Genomic DNA, 14,949 nt, shown 5'->3' with positions numbered 1-14,949 from the left:
TGACTGTGATTTTTGTTAAGCATGTAAAGATGCTAGTCAATTCTTTCTTGGCATGGGTTATGATTAGAAGTCTGCTGTGATTTGTTTCTCTGTGTTCTTCTCTTGGTAATGTTAACACATTTCTTTTTCCTTTGTCATGAGGATTTTATACATCTAATAGGTACTTGTGTATGTGATGACTTTGTGATTTCATTTATTCTGTGAAATGTCTTTGGGCGTCTGGACTCTTGCTTCATTTTTTAAAAAAGATTTATGTATTTATGTATATGAGTGCTCTATCTGAATGTACACCTGCATGCCAGAAGAGGGTGTCAGATCACATTATAGATGGTTGTGAGTTACCAAGTGGTGGCTGGGGAATTGAAATCAGGACCTTTGGAAGAGCAGACAGTGCCCTTAACTGCTAAGCCGTCTCTCCAGCCCCCTTGTGTTATTTCATTTTTGTTATGAATTTTGAAAGCTTTTAGGCATGATTGTGTCAACTTTCTAATCCATTCTTTCTCTTCCCTCTGGTACACAAAATATACTGACTTTACTACACTCCTCCAGGCTTGGGCTATTTTGTTCTGTTTCAGTTTGTTTAGTTTCTGTTCCTTACCTTCAACTTTATCAGTTCTTTTTTCTTCTGATGACCCTGTCAGTACCATTTCTTATGTCTTCTGTGCTTTCGAATTTCAGCATTTTTATTTTGTTCTTTATTATTTGAATTCTATCTCTCTACTGAAGGGGTGTGCCTTTTCCACTAGAGACTATACCATACTAACAATAGTTATTCTAAGTGCCTATTACATCTGAGATGTTTTGTTTTAAATTTGGATTTATTTTTATGTGTATTAACATAATATAATACACATAAAATACAGTCTTGTGCCTGTGTATATATTTGTACAACATGTGTGTTACTGATGGTTGTGAGAGTTTATATGGTCTGGGAATTGAACCTGGGCTCTCTGTCCTCTGGGAGGGCAGAAGTACTCCTAACAAATGAGCAATCTATCCAGCTCCATCTGAGCTGTTTCTGATAATCATTTTATTTTCAGTTTTTAAGGTTTAGTTTGGTATTCCTGAAAGTATTCATTGAGGACTTTGTGTTGTGTATAGTGTCAGACACTGGGGTAAATGGGCTTTATTATTGGCCTTATGTTAATCTCTCCAAGTATTTGAAGTTTGTTTCTTTCTAGTTTTCATTGTTTGTGTCTTCCAGCTTCTTGACAGAGATGGTTTGTGTCTTGTACTTTGTTGCTATTAGAGGCTTATCAGTCTGGGGATAGTGTGCAAGAGAGGAGTTCTTTAACAGCTGATTAAATCTCTGTCTTGAATTGCACATTGAGCCTATTCTGTACAGGTTGGTTTTAGAGTGCACACACATGTCTTTCCATGAGTAGAGATTTTTCATTTGCTCTTAAGTCTTTTTCTTAGCCATGGCAGCTAGTGTCCTCCTTAGTCTGCTTCTTGAGTTCCACTGACCTACAGAATAGGGCAGGCCCTGCTCCTTGTTTTCTTTTTGTAAGAGAATGGAGGCTGGGTGGATTGTTCACTGGCTGCTGCTGTCTTCTAGCCAGTACATGCCAAGTGTATCTTTCTCTTGATCCATCCTGTTCTTTCCATGTGAAGCCTTGATGTGGTCTCTGGACAGAAAACTTGCTCAGATGGGAGCCTTTCCCGGCCATGCCCAGAAGCTGCCCATGTTTGCATTCTTCCAGTACTGATTAGCTACAGCATCTAGTTTAAGGTGTTACCATCTTATTAAACTTCTACTCTGGTTAAGCAAATACTGAGATTCTGTGTTTTTTTTTTTTTAGCATGAATCTCTCTACAGACTTCAGAATGGCAGTTATTTCAGTCTAAGTTGTTTTTAGGGGGTTGTGAAAATTTGTTAATTTATTTGGTTAGCTGTTTTCCATAAGATATAGATGTCTTTTGCTTTAATTTTTCTCATGTCTGAACTCATACTGGAAAGTTAACATTTGTCACTTACAAAAAAACAATTTTCTGAAAAACTATAATTTACTTAAATAGACATGTTTTCTCATCTTAATCAAGCACACGCACAAATGAATGCTCTAAGAACAGAGGTCAAGAAGGGAATGCTTGATAGCTTGCATCGTGGGTGAAAGCTGCATGAGAATGGAAGTAAGAGCAGTAACTGACGACATGTTTTTATGCTGTTGACCCATGAGTAATTGTTCATTGTTTTATAAATTAACAGGTAAATGGATTTCGCAGCTATGTAGACCTTTATGTGAAAGACAAATTGGATGAAACTGGGGTAGCTCTCAAAGTTATTCATGAACTTGCAAATGAAAGATGGGATGTTTGTCTAACCTTGAGTGAAAAAGGTTTCCAGCAGATCAGCTTTGTGAATAGTATTGCAACTACAAAAGTAAGTGTCCAGATTCTTCTTGTTTTCCAAGTCATTGGTAAACAGTACTTTAAACAATAAAATAAACAAAAATGACAAAAATATCTGGCTTTGTTATATTAAAATTGACTCATGAAAATGTAAGTTATTTTATCAAGTAGCTGTATTCAAAGTATTTAAATATACATTGAGAAGTTAATGTATGCAGTGCTTATTATTGAACATGTTTTATGAAATTTAGATTAATAATATTCATTATTTTGTATTCTGAGTTTTGAGTGTGGTAGACAATAATAGGAAATGAGCTGCGTGAGGAGTCAGGCTGTGGAACATGTTGTTTGCCATTTTATGGAGCTTGAACCTTCTGTAGGGTTTTGGATTTCAAAGCCACACAAAGTTCTTCTTACCCAAAAACTTTTATTGGCTGTAGGTGTAATCCAGTGGAAGAGTGCTCACTTAGCATGTCTGAGGCTCTGACTTTAAACCAGACTCTGCAAAATGAATGAATGAGTGAATGAATGAGTGAATGAATGAGTTGAAAGGATTATTCACTGATGATAATAAAGTACTGAGTAATGTAAGCAAATACTATCAGCTACTTTAAAGCAGTGACTTGTGACTCTTGTTTAAGTTTTGCTTTGTAATGTTTTAGCATTTTCTCTTTTCTTTCTTTTTTTTTAATGATATAGAATCCCCAATCTTTCTCTTGGACAACAGAAATTTATCCCAGTGTTGATTTGATTCTGTTGGACAGGGACTTAAAGCTTTATTTTTTAAAAAGTTTAACCTTTTTATTTAAAGGTTTTACTTTTTTCTCTCTCATTTCTCTCAGGAACTAGAGATAATTCCTTCTAAAAGAGGGACACTTTTAGGCTGTTACTCTGTGTAGTACCATAATGCCACCAGGGACCTCTGTTTTTCCTGACTTTCTTTTCCACCACCTATGGCATGTGGCTTTGTTTCCTATCCTCAAATGCTATTGCATTTCTATAATTCAACTCTAAATTCTAGGGAGAGGAAAATGGTAGTAACCCAAATTGCCATCTTTTGGTCAGGAATATAATAGTTTTCCTAGAAGAACCACCCAGCCAGTAGCTGCTAAAATCTCGTTGGTTGGAATTGAGTCACATAGTTGTTTCTTTAAAAAAAAAAAAAAATGGGGGTGGAGGGGTTGATTTTGCATAAAACCAAAAATACCCTAAGCAGTGATGTTCAGAGATATCTTAGGTTAAATAACACAGTAGTATTGGGAGAAAGGGCCGTGTTGCTGTGGAGAAGGTTAAGAACTTCTCTTTCCCTGAATCTTATCCTATACATGTTGCCCATTTGGCTTTTTATGAGTTCTTTCTTTGCTGTTATTTTTCTTTTTAAATTGAAAATGGATTTTTTTTTCTTACAAAATATTCTGATTACAGTTTCTCTTCCCCCATCTCCTCCCAGATCCTCTCACTTCCTCTTTCACCATAATCTACAACCCTTTCTCCCTCTAAAAAATTAAAGATAAAATAAAATATGATAAAAATGAACAAATTGAATAGAATGAAGCAAACTGGAAAAATAGCTGAAGAAGAAGCACAAGAAACATAAATAGATGTAGAGACACACATTCACACATAGAGAATTCCATAAAAACACAAAACTGTAAGGCAAAGTATATTCGTAAAACACCTTTAAGGTAAAAATAAAAAAGAAGGACCTCCAAAAATGCAATTGATTTTGTTTTGTGTTAGCCATCATTGCTGGGCATGGGGCCTGCTCTAAGAATAGTTTCTATATCTAGTGAGACATTCTTGGGAAAACTGTCTTTTTATTAATAATAAACTGTTAAAGGAAAGTGAAATCTAAATATGTTCTTGGTTTTGTGAACCATCTTATAAAATTGTTAAATCTGAGTGGGACATGGGATTTCTCTGGTTATACAGCTACATAGGCAGCTCAAAGGGATTTGAAAGTTGAAGGCAATCCTGAGAGACTGAGTCATTAACCAATATGTGGTACCTATGCCAGTGCTTAGTGATGTCACTTACATTGTTGGACATTCCCTTGGTGCACAGATAGTCTGAGAACTGGTCTTGAGTATTAGAAAACACTGTAGATGTGGGGGTATGAGACGTGGAGTGAGGAGGAGAACGAGAGGGGATAATTTGTTGCCACTGTGATCTGAAGGATCCTTTTAGATCCTTGCTATCATTTTCAGTCTCATACTCCTCTAGAAAGTAATTACTACTCTACTACCAAGTTGATGAGTATTTTGTGTTCTGTACTCTCTTCTCTGCAGGGTGGACGACATGTGGATTACGTAGTAGATCAAGTTGTTGGTAAACTGATTGAAGTAGTTAAGAAAAAGAACAAAGCTGGTGTATCGGTGAAACCATTTCAGGTAAGTGATGCTTTTATATGTTCTGTTATATTACCACATTGTGCCTGTTTAATGTTGACCATTTTTATTGTATTTTTCACAGGTTAAAAACCATATATGGGTTTTTATTAATTGTCTTATTGAAAATCCAACCTTTGATTCTCAAACTAAGGAAAACATGACTCTGCAGCCCAAAAGTTTTGGGTCCAAATGCCAACTGTCAGAAAAATTTTTTAAAGCAGTAAGTTAAACTTGTATTATTTTTTCAGAATTATTGAGAACAGAGTAAATGTTTTTTTTTTTAATTTTATTTCATTTGCAACTAAATTTTCTTTTTTATCATAGTAACTGTGACCATAGTCATGCTTATACTTTGAGCTAATACATTTCATTGTGCTAATTTTAAAAATGTAGAACACATTGTTTCACTAAACTATTAACTGTTTTGTCAAGCACCATAGTAAGGATTTATATAACTGTGTTAGCTTTGAATTGGCCATTGCAAAGGTTCAGTTTTGCAGTGACAGACATGCAGGGCCTCACAGCCTTCTCTTTTCATCTTTCTGCTCTTTGGTGTAAATTATTCTACATGTACATACATACACACAAAGATATTTATATATGTACATATATATATGTGTGTATGCATGCATGTATGTATGTATGGGATAACCTACACAAAATTTAGCGTTTTCTACATTATTACAAATTGTATTTGAATTTGCACATTATTTAAAATTTTTCTAAAATGAGGACACAAGTAAATAATAAATCTTGATTTTGTAACTGAATTTTATAGCAATGGGCTATATATATTGTATTGGCTTCTTGTAACCTATTGCACACAACCCAGGATTTCATTTGGCTTCCTTGTTAGTAGTACCACCAGTTAAACATTTAGTAAATACGTGGAAGGCTCCTTTAAAGTTGTTTGGCAGTGGGAATGGAATCATGTAATCAGCTAGTCAAAGTTATCTTCATCATGTCCATATGTGTGTCTTGTGTGTGTCGTTACCCCCGCCTTCTCTGCCCCCTCTCCTTTGAAAGTTTATAGTATGGTGGGGGAAATAGAGTACAGTTGTCACGGAGAATATGTTTTTAAAATCCCAATATTAGGTTTTCAAAGGTAGGATATAAGAAGTAAAAGCAAATTTGCTTTTTAGGTTCTTGCTTTGCAACCTGTAGAATATTTATAATAAATTTTGAGCTCACATTACATTATAGCTTTCTGTCATAACAGTTGCTCCTACAGAGTTATTTGGTTGTAGACACTGTATTGTTTTATTTAGATGAGCCAAGTCTAGATTTGGCACAGGTTACTTCTTTTCCCTATTAAACTGGCTAGAAAACTATTGGGCCTAAAACAACACATCACTAAAGATGATTTAGAAAAGATTTAAGAAATAGAATTGAAGATATTGAGTTCTATTAGGGAAACAGTTTGTCATCTTATCACACACCAATTCATTCCAAATTATAAACAATGTATTAGGTGAACTCTCTGTTAGCAGAATAAGGTGTTTGCATGGGTTTCTGAGTTATCTTAGAGTGATTTTTATAATCAGTATTTTTTTTCTCATAGGATTTTAGGCTTCAAATTTAAATGCAAGGGTATCAGAGATGTCAATGTCTGGATTTTTCAATTAGCGAATTAACGGGTCATTAAGCTTTCACAATGTTAACTTGTAATCAGAGTCTTACTAGAGCCTTCATATTCATGAAGTGTACAGGATTTTTCTCATGTTTGTCTTAGTTCTATAGATCATTGTATATATAGTTGTCTGAGTTAGTTTGACTAGCTAGCTATAATACAGTTTTATTGTCATTCAGTAAAATTTACTAGAATGTTTTATAATCATTATAATTTTGTCTTCAAACTGCCTGAATTCTGTCATAGACAATTGTATAAATTTAGGTGAATTTATAAGCTATTTTATATACTGCTGACCTTTGATTTCTTTTTTTAAGGCCTCTAATTGTGGCATTGTAGAAAGCATATTGAACTGGGTGAAATTTAAGGCTCAGACTCAACTGAATAAGAAGTGTTCATCAGTAAAGTACAGTAAAATCAAAGGCATTCCCAAACTGGATGATGCCAATGATGCTGGTAAGAGTCAAATCAAGTTTAAGGTTTTACATTTAACCTTTATTTAGTTATAGAAAACTTTCATTTATACTGTGATTTTCTATGACAAGTATAATTGAAATTGCTTCATGCGGGCTTAGGAGGGTGCTTCTGTGGGTAAGAGTGCTAGCAGTATAAGTGTTGAGGACTTAAGTTTGAATCCCTAGCACCATGTACAAAGCTGGGCATGGTTGTCTGTGCCTTTAACCCTAGCACTGTGAGACAGGGGTTGAGTAGAGATGCAAGTGCATTCTGAGAGCTTACTGACCAGTCAGCTTCACTGAAGCAGCAAACTTCTGGTTCAGTGAAAGATTCTGTCTCAAGGTTATTAATCAGCTAAAGAGCAATACAGGACAACAGCTAATGTCCTGCTGTGGCCTCTGCATGAGTACATACATACATACATACATACACCATACATATGTAGAGAAAAAAGGAAGGAAGGACAGAAGGGAGAAATTGCTTCATGTACTATTTATTACTATCTTAAGAGATTGGAAATCCAGTACAATGTATTTAAAATTTATAGTTTACAATTACAATTACAAATTACAGTTTACCATTTAAACTTCATTAAGCATAATATAAAGTGACTGATAGTCTTCCATTATCACTGTTATGATAATTTTTCTGTCTACATTTTTCTTAGTGAAATAAGGAACTCAAAATGTATTTAATTTAAAATATTTTTCAGGTGGCAAACATTCCCTGGAGTGTACATTAATATTAACGGAGGGAGACTCTGCTAAATCTCTAGCTGTATCTGGATTAGGTGTGATTGGCAGGGACAGATATGGAGTCTTCCCACTCAGGGGTAAAATTCTCAATGTACGAGAAGCATCTCATAAACAGGTTCGTATTCATTCCCACAGGTATCCATGACATTTCTAACATCGTGCTCAAATTGAATTTTCAAATGTAGATTCAGACTCATATATACTTTCATATAATTCAGCAATTTAAAAATAATTTCAATGTTTTTCTTTTTGTATAGATTATGGAAAATGCAGAAATAAACAATATTATTAAAATAGTTGGTTTGCAATACAAGAAAAGCTATGATGATGCAGAATCTCTGAAAACTTTACGTTATGGAAAGATTATGATTATGACTGATCAGGTTGGTCTGAAAGTTATTAAGTATTTACAGTTCATATCTTCAGATTGTGTTATTCATATATATGTATGCATGTTGGACTCAGGACAGATGTTTTACCACTGAGCTACATTTCTAAGCCTTAGACTGTTTTTTGGTAATTGTCTCAGGAAGGAGTATAGGTGAAAGTGATTGTATGCTTCTAGAGGACACATTATTGTATGGAAACCTACACATGAAGCTCATTTTATATTATTTAATTTTTGGCAGTTATTAATCTTATTGGTTATTTTTAAATGTTCTTGAAATGCAGCAAGTAGGAAAAGAACAGGACACAGTGTTGTATCACAGTAACTAAGCCTATGTGGGAATAGGAATAAAATGTTGACATCTGTAAGAGAAAAACAGTGACCTAGTAGGTTGCTAGTTACTATTAGCACATGTTGACCTAAGTTGGGGTGAACAAAACCAACGAGGACTTTAACACAGCAGTAATCAAGAAAGAACTAGAGTATTGAAAAGGGAGAACTTTATATGTAACCAACAGTCTCTCTTAAAATGTAAAAGCATTTGTGAAAAATTCACCAGAAAAAGCTGCAATATAGTTTTAAGCAGAAGTTTTGCAGCTTTCATGTCATGAGAAGACATGTAAATACCTGCATCCAATGGTCTTTCTCTTCCATTGCCCAGGGAAGTGGGCTTATAACCCTGTGTGAATTTTTCCACCTTTAAACATTCTGGTACACCATACAACATGTATGATGATACTATAAGGACAAGTATATTCAATCTATTGTAAACTGAACTTGTAGTTTAAGTGACAGTCATCTAATCTATACTTTTTCATAAATACTTATCTACAGTTTGAATGGGATTTTGCCTTGGAAAATTTGTTTAAAAGTAGTTATATTTTATAAAATTATGGGACTTTTTACTTTATATTTATTTAGGATCAAGATGGTTCTCACATCAAAGGCTTGCTAATCAATTTCATTCATCACAATTGGCCGTCACTTTTGAAGCATGGTTTTCTTGAAGAATTCATTACCCCCATTGTAAAGGTACAGTTTGTATTCTGTTAATTTTGTACTGTTTTCTTAAGTGTTAGCAGAAGAACTAATTTCTTTCTTTCTTCCTTTCTTTCTTTTTTCCTAATTAATTTAAGGCGAGCAAAAATAAGCAGGAACTTTCCTTTTATAGTATTCCTGAATTTGATGAGTGGAAAAAACACATAGAAAACCAGAAAGCCTGGAAAATAAAGTACTACAAAGGTTTGTAGCTTAATATTGAAGTTTGTAAAGTGACTGCTTAGGTAATCAATTTTATGAGAGTAATAAAATACCATGAAAGCTTGTCTTTTAGATTTTAAAATCATTGGTTTATTGCTGACTGAAGGTTTTTTAATGGAAATTTCTGTAAGAAAAATGTTAAACTTCCACAAATAATAATAATAGTAATAAAGTTACAGAATTTCTTCTTAGCACTTTTGAATTTTGTCATATAAACACACACACATATTGTATAAGAATACAAGTACTTACTCACTTTAACAATCATTGTTTTATGCCACTTAGCCTTTCTTAGCTAAATGTTAATCTGAAATTGCTGTTAGACATTATAGTGTTTCAACTGTCACTACTTTAATGTGCATCTAACAAATATCCATATTCTTTTTTAACATATTTAAAATCCATCCAAGTTAAAATTTCTCAAGATTACAATAATGTGTTGTATATTTAATATTTTATATCAAGATTCAAATAGTTACTAATCTGATTTATGGGTCTCTTAAATCTCTGAATGTAACGTTTTCATATTTCATGTATATGTTCTCATTTTAATTCATTAAAGAAACTGTTATGTATAAATTTTCCACATCTTAAAATTTTCCCATTGTACTACTTTCGTTTCATTTAATATGTAACAATTTCCTTTTTTTGCTTATTTTCTATTACATGATACTTAAATCAGAATGTGATTATATTTGAGTTAGATTTGTTTGACAGAAATAATTAATATGTAGCATTGTATATTTAAGTCATGATCTGTCTCAAGCTTGATCAATTAGTAACAATTTAATGACTTTCCCTATAAGTTATTCATCTGATGGTTTTGAACAGCTGTTATTTGTGACACTGTTTTATATTAAATTATATAGGATTGGGTACCAGTACAGCTAAAGAAGCAAAGGAATATTTTGCTGACATGGAAAGACATCGCATTTTGTTCAGATATGCTGGACCTGAAGATGATGCTGCCATAACTTTGGTAATGTTGTGAATAAAACATTTCTTTAGCTATTCCCTTCCTGCTATACACTTCCTTCTAGAGTTTTGCGTAAGAAGTCTTTCTTGAAAGTATAATACCTAAAGTAGTGAATTTTGATTTTATTATTTCCTTAATAAAAAGACTCAGCTCAGATATGAATTTGATTAAAAGTTACTAGAAAAAACACTTTACTTCATTAGAGCTATTTACCATTTATAAATTCTGGTTTTATAATGAAATCTATTTTAACGTATGGCATTATTACTTGGATTTCTTCAGGCATTTAGTAAGAAGAAGATTGATGACAGAAAAGAATGGTTGACCAACTTTATGGAGGATCGGAGACAGCGTAGGCTACATGGCCTACCAGAGGTTAGTCATGAAGGTGCTCTGGGGAAAGAGGTGAGACTGAGAGTCATGCAGCGAGAATGACAACATTGCTATGTAACTTTCTCCTAGCAATTTTTATATGGTACAGCAACAAAGCATTTGACATACAATGATTTCATCAACAAGGAATTGATTCTCTTCTCAAACTCGGACAATGAGAGATCTATACCATCTCTTGTGGATGGTGAGTAATCAGAATTTCTCATCCTTGCATGCTCTGTATGGTTTAATTATGTATACTTTATGCTACCCTTATGGGTCACTTTAAATTCTTATTTAACATACCAAAGTCTATAGTTCATTTAAAATTCTTATTTGAAATCTTAGAAAACATGAAGAATTGATTCAAAAGGGCTTAAAGCTTTTGAGGTAAGAAAGCTGATGTTTTTACTATTTCTTTGAGTTTTTCAGGAAAAATAAGGACAATGTTTAATGGTCTTTCTTTTTTGTTATTCAAGTACTTTCAAAAATTGAAATTTCAAAAATTAAGTAAAATAGAACTTTGTCTACATATTTATGAAATACTTGTTTTAAAAATGCCTTTATATCTCATTAATAAAACCCAATCTAAATAATTTATATAATTTATAAATCTAACTTGCAAAATTTAGAAAGTTTCTATTAGTAATGATTTTCTTATTTGGAAAAACTCTAACCCCAATTATATAAGTCATAGCAAATTTGTTCATCTTTGTGTTGCTTGGTTTCTCATTTAATAACAGTTCTGTCCATCTATCATGTCTAGCCTGAGATTGTGTCCCTTCTGTCAAATATTCCTTCAGTTTTAATTGGTCTCGGATACATGAACTTCTATGCTACTTCTTATGTACCTCTTTTTATTTGAGCTAATTTTGTATCCTCAGTTACATTATGAAATTTTCAGAGAAGTAGCCATATTTTATTATCTTCTTTCTTTCATGCTCTGGCCTCACAATGATGGATGCAACTGTCAGCATATAAGGATAAGGTTATTTCTGTGCTCATTGGTCTCAAGCAAGAAGGAGAAAACAGCACATAATCATAAGACTGAGGTTGTTAGAATCTTATGACTGAGGTTACTTCAATTGCTTTCAGGACACTGAGACTGGTTTAGTAATTTGCTCATTCACATAGCATGAGTATCCAGATTACAAACATTCTAAAGTCTACATGCATTCTTAACTACTACAGTAAACATTTGTAAGTGTTCATGACTATAGATATGCTAATAGAAACTATCAAGCTTTTGTTTGCTAATACTTACATTACTGCTGGCATAAGTCACATGAAATAGAGACTTGTGGAAGAGGTATGACACTTCTGGACAGTTCTTTAAGTCCAGGATATCTTAATTGATACTCGGTAAATGTCTTTCATTTTTTTCTCCCAAACATATAATGTTGCCACTAATAGAGTTGATATTTTGAAGTATTTTATTTATGACATATAAAAATGACAGAAAAGAATGGTTAACAAACTTTATGGAGGATCGGAGACAGCGTAGGCTACATGGCCTACCAGAGGTTAGTCATGAAGGTGCTCTGGGGAAAGAGGTGAGACTGAGAGTCATGCAGTGATGGTGTTTTAAAAATAGTTTTAAAACTATTTTAAAAGGAGGGTTTTGTTTGTTTGTTTGTTTGTTTTAAAAAAAATAGGCTTCAAGCCAGGTCAACGAAAAGTTTTGTTTACCTGTTTCAAGAGGAATGATAAACGTGAAGTTAAAGTCGCACAGCTGGCTGGATCTGTTGCTGAAATGTCTGCTTATCATCATGGAGAAGTAAGCATTAAAAATGGAGTCAACTGAGAACTGTAATTTATGGCATGCTAAATGATAATTATTTGTAATAGAACAGTTTTCTTTTTATGAGATCTTTGAAAATACAATAGAATTTAGAATTTTGGTTTCAATATAAACTGAGGCAAAGTTCTAAAAAACTTAGGCTATTAATCTGCTTTTGTTTGTTTGTTTTTTCTATTTTGTAGCAAGCATTAATGATGACTATTGTGAATTTGGCTCAGAATTTTGTGGGCAGTAACAACATTAACTTGCTTCAGCCCATTGGTCAGTTTGGAACTCGGCTTCATGGTGGCAAAGATGCTGCAAGCCCTCGTTATATTTTCACAATGTTAAGGTAAATGATTTTCTAACTTGCTGACATAAGGTTTAATTTGAAGTTTGCTATATCAAGTAAAAGTTTAGTAGAATTATAGTTGTGTAGAGAGAGGATCATTTAATTTTTCTGCTCTGAGTGAGTACTTCAAATTATTTGATCATAAATAATTTGGCCTTAATTTTATGCATTCTTGGTAAAAATCAGTACTAATAAAAATAAACTTTTATTCTGCACTTAATTTTATTCTTTAGACTGAAAATGGGTTAGGTATTTTATTCAGAATAATTGGAACGTCTTACAAAGTTCCAATATTAAAGCACTTAAGAAAGTAAGTAAATATTAAAGTACATAAGGACTCTTAATACTGGTTTGTGCTTGAGAGAAATATGCCTTTTGTACTAATGTTAGGTGAATTTTATTATATCTAGTCAAAATTATTAAAAGTAAGCCCTTATAAAGTTTTATTTCTCAGAGCAATATTCTTCTGTTTCCTTTTGTTAGCTCTCTGGCAAGACTACTTTTTCCAGCTGTGGATGATAACTTGCTTAAGTTCCTTTATGATGATAACCAACGTGTAGAGCCAGAGTGGTATATCCCCATAATCCCCATGGTTTTGATTAATGGTGCTGAGGGTATTGGGACTGGATGGGCTTGTAAACTGCCCAACTATGATGCTAGAGAAATTGTGAACAATGTCAGGCGGATGCTAGAAGGTTTGGATCCTCATCCCATGGTAAGTTGTTATGGCTTAAGTTGTTTACATAAATAAAGGACAAAATTCATTTCTCTTCTTCATTATTTTTCTAATAATGGAATCTTTTCATTTTAGAGCTGCTGTAGATATAGGATCCTATTAAGACTTAAATTTATAATTGCTTACCTGAAACATATAAATAAATGAGTCTGAAGATAAGTTTTATGGGGTGAAATTGTTTATTGAAATTTTAAAATACCTTGTACTTTATTTAGAGTTTAAAATTTCTGGATTGTATAAAGAATGATGTTCTTGGTACATTCAGATGTTAAAGTATCAAGCTGTGAAACTTTCCATATCATGACATATTACACAGACACAGACACACACACACACGTATAGTACAGAAGCCAGAAGAGGGCATTGAGTGCCTTCCCCTTTCACTGTTTTACTGCTTTGAGACCAGGTGTCTCGCTGAACTGGACATGTCCATTTCAGCTAGACTGGCAAGCTAATATGAGCTCCTGGTATTTACTTGTTTTTTCATCTCTTTGCTGGGGTTATTGCTATATGTAGCCATGCCTTGCTTTTTATGTGGATACCGGACTTAGGTCCTGCATGCATCCACAGCAAAAATCTTACGAATTCCCAGGCTCCAAGTTATTTTCTATGATAGTATTTTATTTAAGCTGTTTTAAATCCATTTGAGAATGATGAGCTAGTTATTCTATTAGTATATACTTCTTATATCCCTGGTATCACATGGCCCTGTACTAAGAGATGAGTGAGAGTTAGGGTCTTTGTTTTTCAAAGTTAATATCTTGTCAGAAGAAGGTATTAGGGCTTGAAATTTATAGTAATCAAAGATATTCAGTCGGAAAATGTCCCCTGCTATATGTTGAACTTCTTAGTGATAATGAAAAAGTGTATAGATTTTTGAAGAGGAAATAATCTGTTGTGATTTGGTTAAGGGTGAGTAAATTTATGTTGCTGAATAAAGTGGGGTTCTAAGTATGTGTCAGAGGTAGTAGATGGTCTTTTTGTTATCACAATGAAATGCCTAAGGCAGGTTAATATTTTGAGGGAAAGAGGCTTACTTTATTTCATAATTCTGGGGTTTTGAGGCCTAGAGGCCTCATCTAGTGCTGGCTTTGGTACTGTCAGAGTCCTCTGGTAGCACAAGGCTTCATATGGTGAGAAACAAGGAGGGTGTGTGTGTGTGTATTTGTGCGCGTGCACACATGCCCTGTCTTTCTGTCCTCACCTCTCTCTTTCCTCATGCAAAATTCTAGGATTCATTCATAGGGTTTAACCTTTGTTTAATTCTAACCATTTACCAAAGCCTTACTTTAAAAATCCTCACTCAGACTTCTTAGAGTGTTAACTATATTTTCACATGAAGCCTTGATAGAACATTTACACTATTTACATGTTAGTAGATAGTTATAAGCATTCAAAATCTTCAAATAGAGCATGGGAGAAAAGTAGTGGCTCTGCAGGAAAGAAAAATCACTAGAATAAAATTAGAAAGTTCAGTTAGAGCCAGACAAACTACAAGACAT

General features: G+C 33.5%; 1 protein-coding gene across 1 annotated transcript in view; it reads left to right on the top strand.

Moving 5' to 3' along the window:
- Top2b (DNA topoisomerase II beta) overlaps nucleotides 1-14,949 on the top strand; it is a 59,920-nt gene that overhangs the window by 23,328 nt on the left and 21,643 nt on the right. The window contains exons 8-21 of the mRNA XM_028760671.1: nucleotides 2,210-2,383; nucleotides 4,641-4,742; nucleotides 4,825-4,962; nucleotides 6,690-6,828; nucleotides 7,541-7,698; nucleotides 7,841-7,966; nucleotides 8,893-9,003; nucleotides 9,108-9,213; nucleotides 10,101-10,210; nucleotides 10,490-10,582; nucleotides 10,670-10,784; nucleotides 12,235-12,356; nucleotides 12,563-12,711; nucleotides 13,195-13,426. Of these exons, the coding sequence (XP_028616504.1) occupies nucleotides 2,210-2,383; nucleotides 4,641-4,742; nucleotides 4,825-4,962; nucleotides 6,690-6,828; nucleotides 7,541-7,698; nucleotides 7,841-7,966; nucleotides 8,893-9,003; nucleotides 9,108-9,213; nucleotides 10,101-10,210; nucleotides 10,490-10,582; nucleotides 10,670-10,784; nucleotides 12,235-12,356; nucleotides 12,563-12,711; nucleotides 13,195-13,426 (1,875 nt within the window). The remainder of the gene's footprint in view (nucleotides 1-2,209; nucleotides 2,384-4,640; nucleotides 4,743-4,824; nucleotides 4,963-6,689; nucleotides 6,829-7,540; nucleotides 7,699-7,840; nucleotides 7,967-8,892; nucleotides 9,004-9,107; nucleotides 9,214-10,100; nucleotides 10,211-10,489; nucleotides 10,583-10,669; nucleotides 10,785-12,234; nucleotides 12,357-12,562; nucleotides 12,712-13,194; nucleotides 13,427-14,949) is intronic.

Source organism: Grammomys surdaster, unplaced genomic scaffold (assembly GCF_004785775.1).
Source record: "Grammomys surdaster isolate TR1022 unplaced genomic scaffold, NIH_TR_1.0 126546, whole genome shotgun sequence".
NCBI lineage: Eukaryota > Metazoa > Chordata > Mammalia > Rodentia > Muridae > Grammomys > Grammomys surdaster.
Note: the sequence above shows the minus strand (reverse complement) of the source record. Positions and strands in the feature narration are given on the sequence as shown.